This window comes from Equus asinus, chromosome 8 (assembly GCF_041296235.1).
Source record: "Equus asinus isolate D_3611 breed Donkey chromosome 8, EquAss-T2T_v2, whole genome shotgun sequence".
Classification (NCBI taxonomy): Eukaryota; Metazoa; Chordata; class Mammalia; order Perissodactyla; family Equidae; genus Equus; species Equus asinus.
In genome coordinates, this window is record NC_091797.1 from 62,641,022 (window position 1) to 62,661,452 (window position 20,431).

The 20,431-nt window shown below is 43.5% G+C and overlaps 1 protein-coding gene across 1 annotated transcript in view; it reads left to right on the forward strand.

Moving 5' to 3' along the window:
• Positions 1-15,182, forward strand: part of F13A1 (coagulation factor XIII A chain) — a 156,511-nt gene extending 141,329 nt beyond the window's left edge. Inside the window, exons 14-15 of the mRNA XM_014842688.3 lie at positions 7,357-7,493; positions 13,448-15,182. Coding sequence (XP_014698174.3) covers positions 7,357-7,493; positions 13,448-13,601 — 291 coding nt within the window. The 3' untranslated portion in view covers positions 13,602-15,182. The remainder of the gene's footprint in view (positions 1-7,356; positions 7,494-13,447) is intronic.
• The last annotated feature ends 5,249 nt before the right edge of the window (positions 15,183-20,431 follow it).

The following is a 20,431-nucleotide window of genomic DNA, read 5'->3' on the forward strand; positions in this document are numbered from 1 at the left end:
ACTCCAGACACACCGTGGTTTTTCTCAGCGTCTGCTCTGCCATTGTGTTCTAACTGGAGCCCACATTCTCACTGAGGTTAAGTGTGCAATCCTCTTCCTTCCCCTTCCGCTCATGCCCTGGAGCCCCTGCTTTAAGCAGAGCAGAGCGAGGCCTGAGGGTTGCTGTGGAGGGTGCCTGGGTCCTTCTCCTCCAACATCCCAATTCATGTACCTTTATCCCGCAGGAAAGCTTAAAATTGTGGAGACCACTTGAGGAATGCCAAGCATCCGCAAAATGCTTGACAACCACTGGGTAAACTGTGAGACTCAAGTATGGTTTCGTTTTGTTCGGTGAGAGCCTAAATATCTGAAACTTTCCGTCAAGGAGAAAAATGAAAACGAAGACTCTGTGTTCTAACTATCCCCTGAACCCTGAACCGTTTTCCATCCCATGTCTCCAACCAAGCACATTTCTCCCTTCCAGCCTCCCTGTGTTCTCTGTGACTCCCTCACACGCCCCGGTCACCAGGAGGCAGCCTCCGCTGTCTGTCCCCACAGCCCTTCAGGGGGAGGTGGGACAGGGCGCAGGCAGGTGGACTTCTCCGCTGCTTTTAAGAAGAGTTGATGGAGACTTCCAGCTTCTCTTCTTCACGGTTCTCCTCTCCAGGACCTGAGAAACCAAATGCATGTCATTCCCCGGGGGGGACCTCATGGATGACGAGGCTCTCATGCTCACCCTGGCAACATTTTCTCCCTGTAAACCTCAATAGCATTTAGATTCAATAAATGCTTTGTTTCAGATGGTCTGCCAGATCATTTCATGTATAATATCACATAGAATCCCACCAGTAACCACGTAAGAAACCAAGGCCCAGAGAATTCAAGCAACTTTTCCCAAGGACACACAGCAGCAGCCCCTGGTCCTTAGCACCCTGAGTCCGGCACGTTTTCCCCTCAGCTTCCCCCAGGTATGGTCACTGTCTGCATCCCAGCCACAGCAGTTGTGCCCCTTAGCTCTGTCCTGAGTTGTCTGTGGAGAAAATCAAAGATGTCTGTCTGTGAGATCCCATCATGAGGGGCTCTGAGCAGGTGAAACCTGTGTATCCCGGTAGGGTCCCAGGTAGGGCCCCACCCCCCTGGCTTTCCGTGCTCGGGTAGCTGACTCCACCATTCACGGCAGTCGGTCACGGAGGAGCAGACGGTGGACGGCTCTGTCAGCCAGGAGAGCACAGCCTAAACCAGGTGTCTGAGTGAGCCCTGCACTAGAAAGTGTGCGTTTCTGTCTCCGTGCTCAGCACAGCGACAGCACAACCTGTATTTGATCATGAAATGAGAAATCACTGATGACGGAGGTACCTGAAACGTAATTTTCTCTGTGCATTTCCTCTTCCCTATTTTTTTAATCTTAAAAAGAAACACACGCACAAAGTAAAACATCAAGAATAACGAATCTAGGGGCCAGCCCCCTGGCGCAGCAGTTAAGTTCGCGCGTTCCGCTTCCTGGCAGCCTGGGGTTCGCCGGGGTGGATCCTGGGTGCGGACATGGCACTGCTTGGCACGCCATGCTGTGGCAGGCGTCCCACGTATAAAGTAGAGGAAGATGGGCACGATGTCGGCTCAGGGCCAGGCTTCCTCAGCAAAAAGAGGAGGACTGGCAGTAGTTAGCTCAGGGCTAATCTTCCTCAAAAAAAAAAAAAAGAATAACGACTCTCGTCTACCTTGTCATATGATCCCACTGTGTTTGTGCTGCTGGTTATTTTTTAAAATGATATCTCTATCTTTGCCTAAATAGAAAATCCTATTATCATCAAGTAATACAACATATCAAGGCCCCAAGTCTCCCTTGTCACATTTTACTCTGGCACAGGAATCTGATTCTTTCCCCATAAAGTCAAAAAGAAAGAGTTGGGTCGTATATATATTTTCAAATTTAGTTCAGGGTCAAGTTGTAATCCTTGTGCTCAACTGGTAGTTTAATAACAACATAAGGTGATACTGCAAATGATTCTTCAGTGGATTTCAGAAAATAAAGAGGCTATAGAAGCAAAAAAAGTATTTTTGCCTCTCTGCTGTCAGAGGTCACAGTGTATGTAGCATTAAAGATGAATGTTTTGGAAACAGAAAGACCTAGATTTATACGGGTTCTACTAACTTATTGGCTCTGTAACTTGGACATTCTCTTTATCTCCTGAGTTCTAGTTTCCCATTAATAGGACAGAGATAATGATGATTTCCACCCCAAGACCATAGGGCTGTCGGGAGGATTAAACAAGACAATACAAACAAAATGAGGAGCAGAACGCCTGCTTTACTAAGTAAACACTGAAAAAAAGTAGCTTATTATCATTAATCAGAGTCAGTATAGAGGTGTGGTTAAGCAATGACTCTGGCACCAGACTGTCCACATTCAAGTCTCGCTTCCTCTGCTTACTATCTGTGTGAACTTGGATAAGTTATTTAACTTCTCTGTGCCTCAGTTTCCTCATCTGTAAAATGAAGACACATAGCATCTACCGCATAGAGTTGTAAGGATTAAATGAGTTAATGTAAGTAAATCATTTGACAGCATCGTCAGTAGAATTTTCTGTGGTTATGGGAATATTCTAATCCGTACTGTCCAATGTGATAGACACTAACCAAATGTGGTTACTGAGTACTTGAAATGAAGCTAGTACAACTAAGGAAGTGAATTTTCAATTGAGTTTAATTTTAATTAATTTAAATTTAAGTAGCCACATGTGGCTAGTGGCTACCATATTGGACAGTACAGACTTAGAACATGGCACGACTATGGTAAAACCACCAGCGTTATTTAGTAAACGCTCACCTCAGTGTGTTAGCTAGAAGCAACGGCGGTGCTGGTAAGCAGAGTTTACAAACAAGCAACTGCTTACGGGCAGTGATCATAGGCTGGGCACGAGAAAAAGTTCATTTTCCAGTAATTCATGCAATATGTGACCAGCAACACTTGCCGTAAGGGCTGTGAGGTGAACCAATAAATCATGTGAAGCATATTAGCAACTAAATTCATTCTTTCTCAATCTTTTTCATTCATTTCGGTTTCAATTTTGAGTATAGTTGTGCGTACTGTAAAGCATATACTCTGTGGAAGATATCTTGTGATTTTCTAAAAAGTAACTTCTTCCAAGAAGTTTATACGTAACGTGTGTGTGTTAGTAACTTTCTTGTTTACCAAAAAATCAGAATAGTTGCTTATTATCATGAAATTGCATAAAAGACAAGAACTCAGTACGTCAGTATGATGTGGATCAAGGCTGCCCCAGGTAGAGAAGCCCAAGGTGTCCTGGCCTACATGCTGATCTATAAGACCCGATGGATTTTATGGTGTGGATTAGGGCTGCCCCAGGGAGAGAAGCCCAGGGCATCCTGGCCTACGTGCTGATCTATATGACCAGATTCATATCTAAAGTTATACGACCACACAATAACCAGACCCCATCTGCACTGAAACCATTTAGTGACTTTTTACATCATCTTTTCTTTGTCTAGTAAAAATAAGTCACATACCCATGCCTTATAAATTTAGCCCCAACCCCCAACACATTGCAGCTCTTCACTGCCCTTAGGTCCTCTTCCCATGCCTGCAGCTCTTACTGCCCATGGGTCCTGTCCCCATGCTATTCCATACTAGTCTGTGAATAAAAGAGCACTACTGCCAGACCTTGAGAGTCCAAGAAATCTTTCTTTCGACTCCTTGGCTCGCTGAGCCCGCATCAATTATTGGTGAATGATGTTTAACTTGGAAAGCATCATACTTTATGTTAATTTTTAAAAACAAGAGATATTTTAAATGGAATATAGAAAAAAATCAGGACCATCAAACACATGGAAAAGAATTTGATGTCTCTGAGTATGACGTATGCTTTATCCTTTTCTCTGGTCTGAGTAATGGCTACTCTTCTCTAAAGTGAATACTCACAACAGTTTCTTCTTGATCTAACCTTGTCTAAATTACTAGAGGCTCCCTTTATTTAAGATTTTATGAGAGTGAGAAAATCAGAAATGGAACTACGTTGATATGGAATTATTTTTACAGCATTACAAGAAAAGGGAGCAGTACAGATTCCTTAAAGAATGAGATGTGAACAGACATTTCTCCCACGACGGTCATCATGCTCAGATTCTCACAGATACCATAGTGCGGCGTGTCTCTTAAATCAACACGTATATGAAAATACCATGTGTATGCTCCATTTTCCTCAAATGAAGGGGACAAAAGATCTCCACTTAAATTCCCTACGCAGTAAACAGTGATGTTATGTGTCGGGCAGGCTTTTCTATTTGGTTTGATTTGCGTTTCTAAGGTTCATTATCTCAGTAGTCAGGCGAATGAAGTTTAAATTGTGGGTGCAGGAGGCAAAAGTCAGGAAAGGGACACAGAGTCTTTGTTAATTGCAAAATAAACTCTCTACAAGCTGAGGAGAGCCCTCCCTTTTCATCTCCCCACCTCTCTCAGCCTTCTCCCCACTCCAGGATGGAGGAGGTTGGGCAGTGTTTATACGCCCAGGCCAGCAGCTGTTACAGAGATGTATCTGGAAGCAAACTAGGTGTGGACGCATGAGCTTATCTGAGAAGGCTTGTTCTCCCGATCATATTCGGAACCAAAGCCGCTCCATGAAGCCTAACACATGGGCCAGGCTTTCAGGGACTAACTTTCCCCTACCGCTGTCACCAGTGACCTGGAAGGGTGTGCTTTGCCTTCCACCACACAGGAATCTTTCTGTAGAGCTAGCCAACCCATGGACCTGATTCTTATGCTGGAGCCCATGGGCCCAGGGAGGGCTATGGATAGACTTTGAGGGTCTGTCATGAATCCCCTGAAACTCCATGTGAGTCATGTGTGCACCTTGTACTTGTCACTGTGTGTGTCTGTGTGGAGAAAGGGGCCGTAGCTGTTATCAGATTTTTTTAAGGGTCTTGCACCCACACCTGTAAAAGCATGCCACGAAGAAGGCAGATGGCTCCAAAATATTTCCTCCCCACAATTAAGGGGATTACAGCAAACACTTTTACCAATAGTCTCTCTAAAGCAGCATACTTTCTCCAATTTAGACAGTTTTTGTGGACATGATCTTTATCTTGTATTTTTTTTTTGTTTTTGAGGAAGATTAGTCCTGAGCTAACGTCCTCCTCTTTTCCCTGAGGAAGACTGACACTGAGCTAACCTCCATGTCCACCTTCCTCTATTTTATGTGGGACGCCTGCCACATCATGGCTTGACAAGCAGTGCGTAGGTTCACACCGGGATCTGAACCTGCGAACCCCGGGCGCTGAAGAAGAATGTGCAAACTTAACCGCTGCACCACCGGGCTGGCTGCTTTATCTTGTATTTTTAAAAATCTGAAATTTTTTTCCAACTTAGCAAAAATAGATTGGCCATACTTGAGAAGTAAACCAAGAGTACCATGGAAAATACTCTAATAATGTGCTTCCAGGCCTCCGACATCTATGTCGATAGAGTCTGGACATCTGGGAAGAAAGTGAAAATTTCAGTCTGTCTTCCAAATGTTTTGTCTGCATCAGTGGTTTTCAACTGGGGGGGCAGTTTTCTAAGTTGATCCTTGGAAATCAACAAGTTTGCTTAAAATAAATGTATTATAGGCTCCACCACCTGAGATTCTAATTTAATTATTTGGGGTGGCCCTAGACCTCTGTAGTTTTAAAGCTCCCCATGTGATTCGGTCGTGCATGCCGGGTTGGGGACCACTGGCTAAAGTGCTGAACGCAGTGCCTGGCGTACAGTCCCTGCTCTGGAGGCGACACCCCCGGGGGTCAACATGACCATCATTGTCTGCTCCACCCCTGATCCCTCTGAACGCAGCCCACCACCCCTCTCACTCCAGGAGATGGGGATTTGCATGTAATAAACATGGGGAATTGGCTGCAATTTCTTTTTTTTTTTTATAGATTTTTAAAATCCCATAGACATATATTTAGCCACAAACCATATCTTAAAGAGCAAAGCCATAAAGATTTCTTCTTGACTGTAGAGTCAGTAAGCAAGGGTCTTCTCTGGACAATGTCCTTCCTCTTTTCCTCTCTTTGTAAGAAAAGCTCATTTCCACACGATTTTTCCTAAATTATATGCTGCTTAAAGAAATGTGGTATAATAATGGCTGGGTTGTTACATAGAAAACTCAAACAACCAATAAATTTCAATTTTAAGCAGTCAATCTAATTTAACTAATAATTGCTGGGCCCTGGCTAGATATTGGGGTTGAAAGTGGGCTAAATGTAAGATGAATAAAGCAAACTACCCCAAGCATTGCTACTCCTGAGAAGTATGAGCGCTGATGTACGGAGCCTTTGCCGTGTGCCATGTGGTGTGTTAGCTGCCTTACGTGCATTATCTCATTCTACTCCTTCTTAGGAAAGAAGAACTGTTACTGTTATCCTAACAGTTCCCAAGTTGCTTAGAGCTTATACAGATCCACCCATCTGGCACACATATCCCCTAAACAAACAAGTCCTATAGCTACCTGGCCATTTTCCAGCTCATTGTGTTGGTGTTGGGAAAGCATCTACTTCCAAGCGTGGCATGGTGCCTGGCCCATAACAAACAAGCATAGGAGCTAATAATAACAATAGCCTTCCCATAGATTATCCCATAGGAATGTCAGTCCGGCCTCAGAGACAAAACCGAGTCTCAGAAAGGTTGAGTAATTCACCCGAGGCCCCACTGCTAGTAAGTGTTGAAGCTGGCGTTGAACTCTGGCCACCTCACGTGACACTCTGCCAAATACCTGATACTGCTGGGAGTTCTTATGCAAAAACGCACCAATAAATAGCCTTACACTCTCCCAGACTCAGGTGTACCTGCCGGTGAAAAGTCTTTTTGCCTATTTTAGTGCCCCGATTCCTCTTCTTCACCTTCAACAGTGAGGACTCCTTCCGTGGACATATTTCCTTCTGAAGTGCATAAAAGACAGAAGGCACAGGCCCCATGGAGCATTTTCTTCCTTTCGAACTCAGGAATCCCCCATCTCCTGGCAGGAAACTTGAGCCCTATCCAGAAGCAGCATCCACGTGGCCACTCTCCCCACAGAAATCTGTTGCTACAGCAAATGCACTTCCACCTCCTGCCGACAAAGAGCAGCTGGTGGTCATGGCTATTAACCTGAGCTCTAATTAGGGTGATTTTTATAATGAGGAAGAGATTAGTAATTTTCCACCTTTTTCTCAATAGGTATCCCCCAGTCAAAGCAATGAGCTACCCTCATTACACTGGTTCCACTGCCAAAAAATAACCATACTGTAAAGCAGAAGCAAAAGTGAAGATGGTTAAGGATGCAGGAGAGCAGAAAGAGGTTTTATGGGCTGCTAATGAGCTATATTCTCCCTCAACCCATTTCTTAGGTCCGTGGGGCCAAAGTGGTCGGTTCTGACATGGTTGTGACAGTTGAGTTCACCAATCCTTTAAAACAGACTCTGCGAAATGTTTGGATATACCTGGAAGGTCCTGGAGTGATAAAACCAAAGAGGAAGTTGTTCCGGTAAGTGCTAGGGTGAAGTGGGGAGGTGATACGGGGCTGTGGGAAGCTTTCTCTCTCTCTGTCTTTTCCAAACTTAGATCTAATCACCCAAGAACATGTCTGAGAACCTGCTGCCTCCTTATTTGGCCATTTCTATGGGGCATGAGGTAAAAATAGGATTGGTTTGACCGGCACTTCCACCATTTAATCTTTAAAACCACCCTAATGAGTTGGGTACTATTATCATCTCCCTTCAGGTAGTGGAGGAATTTGAGGTTTTGCGAGGTCATCTGGTTTGCCCAGAGTTGCACAGCTATAAGAAGAGCACCAAGATTCAGACTTAGGGTGGCAGATTCCAGAACCCAAGGTTCATACATTTTGGCCTATTACCTCCTCATGTATCAATTCTACTAATATTTATTGAATACCTACTATGTGTCAGGTATTATGCTGAAAGATGTCCCTTTTCATGAGACCTTTCTTTCCAAGCTCATCTCCCAGATTTTACCAAACCCAGCACCCTCTATAACTGTTGCTTTCAGTAGAATAAGGGTGAGCTTGAAGAGTTCTGGATTTGATTCCCTATTCAGGGGACCAATGACTACCCCAGGCTTTGTAATAATATCAGTGAAACTCTGCCTCTTCCACACCTAGCACCATCAGACTGTGCCCTACCGTTCTCAGCTTCGGTAATTTCTACTGACAGAGTATCACCCAACAAGACAGCCCATTCCATGGTCAGGTAGCTCTAGTTGTTAGAAAACAATCTCACCTTTTGATCCTACCAATGATCCTAAGTCTGTCATCTGGACTGACATAGAATAAGGCCCATCTCTCTTCCATCTGGTGGCTTCAAAGGTTTGCAAACAGCTGTCACATCTTCTTGAGTCTTCTCTATACCTACCCTGACTGCATTCCTCTCACCCCTGGTGTGCTTTCAGCTCCCTCCCTCTCCCACTACTCCAATTTGTCAGTGTTCCTCTTTCACTGTGACACCCAGAATGGATCCCAATCTTTGAGGTTTATTACTTTCATTTCTACCACAAATAAGTCCCTGTCAGCATCAATCAATCTAGCATATTTCCTGTGGGGTGACCCACTTCTAAGGCACAGAAAATGAGGTGGGGGCTTTGGAAACTGACTGATGACCAGATATGCTAGGAATTTCCCTAACACTCTTGATGGAAGCTACCCGCCTCTAAATCTGTGGGACAACTGCAAGGCCCTCTTCACCCCTCTGGGGTACCTTAAAGAACAATTTGCTCACTAAGGGCTCTCTGCATTTCTTTCAAATTACAGTGCTCACAGGTTCTGTATCCCATCGTTTAAGAGATGCCTGATATCAGCGAATGCAATAAACAACAGAGAAAATAATTTGAGTGGTTTTAAAAAAATTCAAGCACAAAACATAACAACCTTCCTGTGCAAATAGGAAAGTTTCAGGAAAAAAAGAATTAAATTAGAAATCAACCCCAGCTAGAGGGAGAGGTCAGCAGTGATAGCCCTGCTTTCGTCAGGAACGACATTCTCACTCACCCGTTCTCGCACCTTCCCACTCAAATAAGATGCAAGAATTGCTCAGGCAAAGTGAAACACGTTTCTTTTTCTAAACAGTCCCCTGCTGTATCCAATTTTTCCTTCTCAAACAGTAATCCCACAAGCTTCATCTGAGGGTACCAGAACCTCCTGCTCCCTTTATACCTCGGCTATGCCAAGACTCCCGCCTTGATCACAAGCCAACTCATGAAAAGAGACAATCTGTGTGTTAGAAGAACGATTAATGCTCACACAGTGCGATGACCCCCCATTTGGGAGGTATAGGGCTCAAAGTAGGTTGAGCGCCAAGGTGCATTGCTTATTGTTAATATCTGACATTGGGGTAGGGCAAAGTGGAGGGAAACAGGGAAAGGATGGAAGACACGAGTCCCTACAAGGACACAGGCAAATGTCCTGCCCACGCTCTGTCTTAAGGTACTGTTAGTAGTTACTTCCATTGTCTAGGGCAGACAGGTAGCAGACAGAACCCAGGTCCTCAATCTCACGGGATCTAGATCCAGGGAGTGGCTCTCTCGAAAGCAAAGGAAGATTTATTTTTTAGAGACTCAAAAATTGGAAAGAGCTTGACATAGATAATATTTATTATCTAGGGTGGGCTTGGGACTTTGGGGAGAGCACTACTTTTTCTGTTTCCTACTGACTCCAGCTCACACTTTCACAACCAAGACCTGAGCCAGCCAGCACCCACATCCATAATGACAGATAATTAGAAACACCCCATTGAAACCTATGCTGCCAAGATCTCATCTAAGAGGGACAGATCCATGGAACAGCTTGGACTCTTAAAAAGGCAATTCTGTAGAACCAGAATCCTTCACAAGACTGTATGCCTTTCTAGGATACACATCTTGAATAGTCAAGGGAATCACCACCCTCTCTGTCCATTCACACCCCTGCCAGGGCCTTAGAAGGCAGGGGGTCTCCAGCTCAAAGCAGAGGGCCTGGAAGGCGGGAGCTGCGGAGCAGGGAATTGAACTAGGAGCAAGGAGGGCGCTGCTGTGTCTCAGTCCTCACTCAGCGCAGGAGCCAACTCTCCTCCATGATGGTTTACTTTCCTGCTCTTCCTGCCACTTCCCACCTGTCTCAGTTGCTCAGAGGTGCTGCTCACACAGATTCCCAGCTTTCAAGTTTCTGCACTTGATACTTCGAGAACATCAAATGATTCATCTTTCAGATTCATTTTTCTCTTTAAAAAAATGACCATGTTCAGTGAGTTATTTCAAGAGAAAAGTTCCCCAATTTTGTGATTTTTCTTTAAATTTTGAGTTTCTCAAAAGAACAGAAGCTGAGGGCTAGACCATGGAAGACAGACCGTAGATAGTTGCAGTTCATTGTGATAATCACCCCACTTGTCTGCATGAACTCAAAAAGATAGATGGTCAGCATGTCCTGATGGCTCAGCATGTTACAGAGAATCATTTATCAAAACATCTATCCCCAGGCAAACAGGATTATTCCAGTATTACTCCACTTACCGAGACGAGTCAATGATTTTTTTCTCTCTTTCTGTACATATTTATCTGTAGGTAATGCACACTTAGACACGCCTGTATATCTTCCTGCCTGAGTATCTTTGCGTGATACTCACATATGACGAGTGCACCTGTATATATTCAGGAGACACGTGTATGGATATCGTTACATGGATGAGTTTATAAGTAAGAGCAAATAATGCAGTAAAGCTCAGGGCTTATCGTTTCTGTGTGACGCAGTTACCTGCATTACACAGCCCCAAGCAAGATCCTTAAGCAGGAAGACTATTTCACAAAGTGTTTCTGATTGATCACTCGGGGAAACTAGGGAAGAGAGAATGAATGGATCAGGGTAAAAATAGCACAGCTATTGAGAAATGAATATCTCAAAACCTACATTCATATTGAATTGTAAATTAAGGATAGAGAATGGTTTCTCTGCACACATGCAGGAGGAACTTACTTTCCTAAATTATTTTTCAGAGAGTTCAGGCAGAGCAAACAACAACCACAAAGATGATGGTTGTAATAATAACGACAACAACTCATATCTAACACGTGGCGCTTACCGCTTCTGCCATAGTTCTCAATGCAGTACAAATGCTGACTCACCCCACTGTCTCCACACCCTCCTCAATATTCCACACTGTCCACCTTTTACAGGTGAGGAAACCCATGGTGAGGTCAGTGTTCTTCAAGCTTTGAATCATAAAATCAATTTACTGAGTTTGAAAAATACATATATAATTTGGCTTTTATATAACTGATTAAAATAATTTATGCAGACATATTTATAAAGAACAAAAATTAAGAATTAGCAAATACCAAATTAATTTGAGACATTTAGACTATCAGCATCAAAGTCAACACCTGGAGCAGCCCTGAAGAGAAAGATCCCCAGGCCTTAGATGCCTTTCCCAATTCATGGGCCACAGGTATAAGAGAGAAAGGGATTTCTCATTTAGTGTCCAGATTTCTAAGATTTGGAGCCTTTTCCTTTATGACCCCAGAGGATATACGCCCACAACCAGCTAAAACTCATATTGTTTTAGCAATATTTGAGGAAATCTTGGGGTTCTAACATTATGTCACACACAGGGATGAGGCCCTGTATTTCTCCCTTCACTTTGGCTCTGTCTAAAGTGATGCTGTATGGCCCTGGCCCCCAAGGGCAAATGGGGGCTCATGTAGCTGAGGCCCTTGAACCACTCTAGATTTTCCTTGACTATTCCCCTTCCTTGCAATCCCTCCAACCACCACCCCAGTCCAAAGTTATAGCATCACCCACAGCTCTTTTGGTCCCCCAGTCTTTCCATGGTGCTAGTAGTGAAGAGCCCTCCTCCAGCCCAGCTCATTAGTCCTGCTCAGGGGTTGACGGATCTATCCACAGAATTCCTCTGCAGAGCACATTCCTTGTTTCTGGGCATGAGCACCTTCTTCATGTCCCCCGGTGTGTCTCTGCTCTCCCGTGGTCTGGGCCATCAGACTCTGGAGGATTCCATAGGCTCCTAAGGATCTCAGTCTGTACAATAAGACAGTTGGACACACTGACTTCTAAGTCCTTTCTAATTCTGACATGCTGTGCCTCAGTAGCCCTTGAAAATAGTCAAGTCCCTTTTCTCTCTTTTGAAGACATACATGGTGGTCTCCATTTATCTCCCTGATGCTTTCCCAGAAATGTGCTGGCCCAGGATGTCATGCAAAGCCACCGAGCACATACCCTCCCTGAGGGTCAGAGAGCAGGAACCAGAAATCCTCCATGAACAACATTTGCAGGAAGCTCTTAATCTTGCATCTGTCTTGCTTGAGAAATCAAACATGTGAAAAAGCAAGCACAGTGGTCAGAAATGGCATCTTGGAGGATATAGTATGAAATACAGTATACAGTAGTAGAAAGAGCATGGACTGGGGAATCAGATACACCTGGCTTCAAATCTCATCTCTGCCCAACAGAGCTGTGTGATCTTGGAAAAGCTGCCTCGCTTATTTAACCCTCCATTTTTCTTAACTATAAGTGTGTCGAATAGTATCTGCCTCAAGGGATTATCATACATATAAACCCTGCATATGATCCCCTCCTGAGGCTTACATGGGTGAAATATGTGAGGCACCCTAGAGAAGCCTAAATCCCCCAACCCTGATCGACCTCATTCAACCACTGGAGTGGCTTGGCCATAAAGCTTAGAAAGACCTCTGAGCATGGGCTGCAGAGGAAGAGAAGAACATCTGAGTGCTATCATCCTGAACGCACACAGGCAAATGGGATGTTTAAAGGCTAGCCCCATTATCAGGATGATTAGGGTATTAGCAACAAACGAGTAGCAGAAAGGTGCGAGGGCCGTTGGGACCCAATATGGTGGTTGAAACGGGATTACAAATGACAGAGCATGTGCTTACTCAAAGTCAGTTGGCAGCAGGCAGGGTTATGTGCCAGATCTTGGGCCTGGAAACAAGGTCTATTCCAAGGGAGTTGGTAGGAACTAATTAGAGTGTCAGGACCCCAGCATAAGCAGGTGGGGATTCAGATGGGAGCCTAGTCCCTGGAGGGAACTAGAGTGCCAAAAAGTGAGCAGGGAAGATCAGTCACATCAATGAGGGTACCTTAGAGGCTTGGGGACAAGCTGGAGTTCAGCTGACTTGTGGCTGGCGGGGCTCACTGAGCTCCACCACACCCTGGACAGACCATGTCTGCTGGCAGGCCAGTGGATGCATCCATGTGGAAGGAACTATGACCCAAGGGATGGTCGCTGGCAGGCTCTGACAGAGCCTCATGCAGGGGCCTCATCTGGAATCAGCCAACTAGGCCCTTCAGTCTTCTAACAACCATCAACTGAGAGAAAAAGTGTGTGACTCTGGCAGGGGTTCTCACTGCTTCCTGATTGACGTGGGAAACTGGATCAGCCTCTCCGAAGAGTAAAACTTTTCCTCTCTTTTCCACCTTTTCAGTGAAATCCCGCCCAACTCCACTGTGCAATGGGAAGAAGTGTCTCGGCCTTGGGTGTCTGGCCGTCGGAAGCTGATAGCCAGCATGACCAGTGACTCCCTGAGACACGTGTACGGCGAGCTGGATTTGCAGATCCAAAGAAGACCTGCTGAGTAAACGCACAGGGCCTGAGATGGACCTGGACACTTTGCCTCTTGTAGTCTTGGCTCAGAAAATTCTACTGCAAAAATAGTCAGCTCCTGCTTTAGCTTAGGTGTGAAGACCCAGAAAGGACTGGATAGGACCCCAGAGTAGGGACACCGTGTATTTCAAAGACACACTTTTCCAAACCCAGGCTATTCAGTGTGGAACTTAGTTTTTAATCGCTTTACCTTTCAAAGGATTCTGAGCATTACCTTTAATTAAGCTCTAATTAAGTTCTCTTGGCACATAAGAGTAAAAGTTATCATTTATCATCACATATGGCTGCAGCTCCAGATATCAGAGGACTTCCCTTAGCAAGAGGATTCGCTCGATACCTGGTCTCATGTAAAACAAGACTTCTGATCCCCCACCCAGCCTTTTGGGGGTAACATACTGCCCAACAGGAGGGAAGCTCATGATTTGGGCCCTAAATTCTGTTCCCCTTACTTGGAATCAGCTTCTACCCTCCATGTCAGAATACGTTTCTCAGGAATTGAGTACAACATCATCTTTCTTCTTGGCAAAGCCAGGGAAAGGTCTTTCATCTCGCACCTGCAGCAAAGTGACTGCCTGCCAAATTTCACAGAATTACCCTGTGAGAAGATGTGGCCCCATATTAACAAATTGCATTTGTGGGAAACTTAATCACCTTAGAGGAGATAAGAAAGCAGATGTGATAATCAGATCTATTAAATAATGTAATTTTATGGTGCCTTTTATAAGAGGGGTCGCACTGTGGCCTGATCCGCAGGAACCAATCTCCCTTACTTTAACCCTTTCTGGCCTGCAGTATTAGAAAGTCACGAGGCTGAGTTTGGGACAGGAATGAGGAATTAGTCTCTTCAATTAGTGATTATACTCCACCTGTCTCTCTGGGATCATCTCGTTCACACAACGATGCAAGCCCAGGTACATTTTTAGAGACAAAATAACCCCAACGCTTGAGAGAAGCTGGCAGATTAGTGGCCAGAAGTGTGGAAGGATGGGCAGCCACTAATTCTCTCTTGTCCTTCACACAGCCCGTGCTGAGACCTGAGCTCAGCACTCAGGCGCTGCCTTACAAATGGCCAATCCTCCAGCCAACCCAATGACAGAGGACGCTGACATCATTTGTATTGTACTCCAAGGTGCCAACAGACAAGGCTACCCTGATATTTATTTGCAAGGCTGATTTATGGTCAAAATTACCCGCTGATATGCCTAGGGTGTGATTTAGGTCAGTAAATTGTGATTCTTAGCAAAAAAAAAAATGAACAGTGGGAAGGAAATCAGGGGAAAAGCCAGATTGGAATTCTCTGATCTATGTAACCACATTTCTATGCCTCTGAGACTGTTCCTCAGCCTTCGGCACCAGGAACCCAGGAGGGTTAGCTGGGCCCTCTGTAGGTACATCATACCTAACGCTGTTAAGTAATCTCCCAGCATTTGCCAAGCCTTCCGATGCTCAATTTTAAAATAAGATGCATTTTGCTAGACTGTTAAACTGGCTTAACATAGCGTATTCTTATCAACTAGAATGTAATCAAGGTTTAAAATAAAGTTAATCTGATTGTATTTTCATCTGTACAGAACTGAACGCTTTTAATTTTCAATACAACATACTACTAACTGCAATTGCTCAAGAAACCACCCTTCTTAGCTGTAGATAACCCACCCTGGATAGGAAAACAGCATTTTCACTTTAAAGAAAACGACTCTAATAGTTACTGGTGTCCCGTTCGCTTTCCTCACTGCTCTCTCTACATTTTATTAATGACATTCACCAAAGGAGGAAGTCTACATATTTAGTTGAAAAACTAGCTTCTAGAAACTGCAAAATCTCTGTAGATAATTTTTCATTAATGATTATATTCATGAATTCATGAATCACTATAGTGAATCAGTAGACAAACCAGCGTGAATACCTGTTATAAGGAGCAGCTTTTGTGGTCTTAGAACAGAGGTGGAAAATACCTGGCAAATTGTGCGGGAGATCCTATGTTAATGACAGACATCACTGAACAATTGCAGTTCAGATAGGGCCTCAGAATCCTTCTCAACACAGTACTCCAGGCAGCTATTACCAACTGATGAAGTTGGCACTTAAAATAAAACCTACTCATCATGCTTACCTTAGAACCAGCCCATCCCCTTCCCTAGTTAGGATTCCACACTGTGTAATAATGCTGTGACTCTAAAAATCTTATTTTAGCAAAGGAAACAAGCAATGGATCTCAGATAGCAGCAGAGACTCTGAATTCTGGTTTCTGCCTGTGCTAGTCCTCTATGCTTATGAACAAATCCTTATTTGTGTTTATAGCTTCAATGACTAAAGAGCGGGAACAATATTTATATTTCCACGAGGTTTTTATGGAGGATTTATCATGCAAACTTTAGCAGCCACACATGCAAAATTGTAGATAGATCGATAGCAAGATTGTATGAATATATATATGCATAGTCATGCATCACTTAACAATGGGGATACATTCTGAGAAATACATAGTTAGATACTTCCATCATGCAAACATCATCATATGCACTTACACAAACCTAGATGGTATAGCCTACTACACACCTAGTCTATATGGTACTAATCGTATGCAACCACCATCATATATGTGGTCCATGGCTAACCGAAACATTGACATGCAGTGCATGACTGTGTGTTTTTTCAAATAATTTCACTTCACCAACCCTGTAAAAGAAGTAAATATTATTTACAACCTGTTGATGAAGAACGCGAAAAGGCCTAAGAAGACATGCATTGTGGCGAATCAAGCTGGTGAGCCAACCTCTGACTTACTGCGCTCTTTTAACCTCTTGCTGTCTTCCAGAGTTTTAAGAATGCTGAATTACACCCAACTTCAAAACCCTTCAAAGAGCTAGGGTATAACAACAAATAAAAATATGCATAAAACAAATTTATAATAGGAACGTGGGGGGAAATGGAGTTTGTGCTAGACCCACTGGCAATTAAAAGTCACAAAATTCCAGGCATAAGGACACCATTTATGAATATCCTTCCAATGTTATTATAAAGTTAATAAATAGTCGGCCAATCCAAGCATCCATCCATTCGTCTTTTCTACTATCCAGCCAGCCAACCAGCCTTCCAGCCACCTATCAATCCTTTATTCCAACCATCCATTTAACCACCCATCCATGCATTCATTAATGTATGCAAGCATGAATTCAACAAGCAATTATTGATCATTAGGCATCATACTAGAGCCTGGGGATTCACAGATGAAAAGCCCATGATTTCTACCCAGAAAGAATTCACAAGCCAGATATATAACTAGATAAAGTACATGGGGTCAGTATGTTAATAGAAGTATGTTCAGAGTATCATGGGAGTAAAGAGAAAAAGATGTCTGTGAAAGCTCCCCCTGATAGCTCCAAGAAAAATGGAGAAAAGATTTAAATTGAATCTTAAAAAAATGAATAGGCGATAAATTGGAGATCACTCGGCAGAGAAGAGCTCATGGAACAGTCTAGGAGAGAGAAAGGGCACGGCCCTTTGGGGAACTGCAATTGGCTTGGCCTGGCCAGATGGTGACTATCCAGCAAGGAGAGGCAGGACTCTCCATATTCACCATAATGACTCATGAGATCATTCATGAGGAAATATCCACAGAGATTTTAGCCACAGAAGTGGAGGTATGGGTCAGAGTTGGAGCAGTTCCAGGAACGAGAATTTGTTCCTTCTAGGCTGTGTTATGGAGAAAGGTTAATAGAGGCTGCTAATAAAAAACTGGATACAGAACTAAAAACTATGGGCGGGTCAAGGAAGGACAAGGCCAAAAGAGTATGGGATGGAATGCCTAAGTCAGGTCATCGAGGAAAGTATAAGATTGGGAGTATGGCTACAGTTGGGTTCAGGGATGGGAAATGAGACGTACCAGGGCCCAAGTGGATAAAGTGAGAGAGATAGCATGTCAAGGGGAGCTTTCCATTTCAAAAACTGATACATGTGTGTGACAGACACATCCCTAGAAGCTAAAATTTGGGCAGCCAAGTAATTACCATGGGCAGGGACTCCTGAAGACCCCAGATCTTGTTCCTAGGGCCATTCTCACTTTTGTCTTAAAGGAAAAGCTCTCCAACTCAGTACCCAAGAGAGCCAGTTGCTTCCAGAGGCACTCCTTCCCACTTTGGGACAAGATTTTCCTTCTGTTTTCAGCACCTCAACTCATTTAGACTCAGTTTTACCTTTATAAGTCTCAATAGAGGAATGAAAACAAGACAACAACAACATCCTTTGAGTGTGTCTGTCAGAAATCACTCTATAAATACAAACATATAAATAAATGAGAAGAAAAAAAAGCACCTCAGTGGTGGCAAGAAAAGCAACTAGGAAATTGTGCTCACCTAAATTGCCAGGAATCACAGTGAGCATTTTCCAGCTCCAAAGGCAATGGACATTTGTAAAAGATGCTTGGTATGCTTGCTGCTGATACAATTCATGAACTCCCATTAATTTTCACACTAATCGTTGTTCTAGGACTTAAGTAATTATCTAAGCAATGTATCACCAGCCTTGAAACTAATTCAAACATGGGGGTCCTAATGAGTATTTCTTGTTAATAAAAGTGAGTGCCTATAACACAAAGATGGTTCTTTCCTCGTCTTTCTTGTTTGAGCAAGTTTAGACAGTGGGAAAGTATAACATGAAAAAAAATTTACAATCAGAATTTATTATCTTAAGGTGGTAGATTATAAATAACTATGAAATCACTGTCATTCCTCCAAGTGGGGTCCACCTTCCCTTGATTCTCAGCAGACTCTATGAGTTATTTGACCAATAGAATGTAGTAGAAACAATGCTACTAGTTCTCAGGCTCGAGCTTTGGGAGACTGGCCACTTCCACTTCTTGTCTCTTGAAATCCTCTTGGAAGTCCTGAGCTTCTATGTAAAAGTTTAACTACATTGAGACTGTCATCCTGGAGAAGCTACAGGTAGATGTTCTGGTCAATCATCCAAGCTGAGCTCAGCCTTCCAACTACCTCCATCAAGGCACCAGACATGATAATGAAGCCATCTTGGGCCCTCCAGACCAGTCCATCCAGCTGAGTACCACTAAGTGATCTCAGTCAATGCAACTTAGAGCAGAAGAATCACTCTGCCAAGACTTGGCCAAATTTCTGTTCCACCAAATCATGAGATATGATAAAATGGTTATTGTTTTAAGCCGCTAGGTTTGAGGTCATCTGTAATGCAGTAAGACATAACCAGACCACTTAGCCCAACAATCTCAGAAAGGAGAGCAATTTACTAATTAGTGCTCTACTGGCTTTAAGGCAACGCTCAGTGTTTTTGAACTTCATCTTTCCTTTCTGAAAAATATATAATGATACATAGCTTTTTGTTTTTCAACAGCTTCCATATATTTGAAGAGGCCTAATGCGTGCTCCCAAGTCTATTAGTTCAAATATAGCCAATTTCTTTCACTCTTCCTCTTATGCTCTGGTTTTCTGGGTACTTCACCACCTTCATCTCCATCAAGATTTGGTGAGATTCCATTAGGGATAACTTGCAGATGAGAGACAGGGTACAATGGTGAAGGATGACACTGCTCTCTCACAGACTTAGAAAAGAGAGCCATTTCATTGAGAGCCTCAAGGAGGCGTCACATCCTCTACCACCCTTATGAATGCAGCTTCCCCATGAGCTGAAGTGCTGGGGAGTAGTCAAACAGTCTGCTCATGCACCTACATGCCAATTTTTCTCCGTGGACGTTAAAAAATGCCTTGATTTGCTCACAAGTCTATGCTGATTTAGCTCTGTGTGAAACAAAATAGAATAAAGTAATTTATTTTTACATTAGTTATACTTAAACTCAAAATTTGCAGCCACTGTTACAGGTAAGCCCAATAATGGCCTGAAACCTGGAGTTAAAGATGAGTCAGAAACTAGCCAACTGGTGGCAGTGACCCGAGAACAGTCTTGCCTTCTAGAAACGTGTCCTCAGAACTCACCAGTGGTCATCAAGAGTAGCTCTCCTCCTGTCCAGCCTCTCATTCACAAGGGTCTTTATGCCATAGCTAGGCCCCACGCTCTTGTGCAGAACCTTTTATCAAAGCACCATCCAAAGCCCACAGAAGGCCCACATCCAGGTGATTCCCAAGGTCCCTGACAGAACACACTGTGAGTTGTCTGTTGGGTGATGCTCAATGCTCTTGCCTGTGCTCATCAGCACTGCATAACCCTGAGAAAGTGGAAGAGCATCTGATGTGCCATTCTTTCCCCTTTCCTCAGAAGACAGAATCTTAAACTTAGTAGAGCATGCCCTATGCTTTCATACCATAATGACATCTTTATTCTCCTACTTTTAATGATATTTTATCATTTGCTTATCCTTTACTGTTTCTGGGGCTGGTTTCTTGAGGCTAATATCATCCAGATTTCAAATTTGGACAGCTGTATCTTCCAAAGACTTTCAAGTGACAAGTTTACACCCATACCAAGTATTTCTCTGCCCAAACCAGGCCAGCCCAGGTTGAAGTGCCAGTGGTATTGGCCTGCTGCTGCTAAACTTGCCTTTTTGTGCATTGCTTTCCTTAAAGACACAAGGCCGAGCTCATGAGAATTATTCTTTTGTCTTGGCTATAACCATGAATTCAAAAAATATGACTCTAATAAAGGAATCTGCCTTTTATGCTGGTCATTAAAAGAAATACTAGGTGTCTTCAATAATATCCCAATTAGTTTTATCAACTATACAATGCTAAAAACCCGTATAGATCAACAAAATGTTATTGCTGACATAAAATTGAAAAATAGGTATAATACAGGAAAACCTCTCTCTATGATGAAAAAC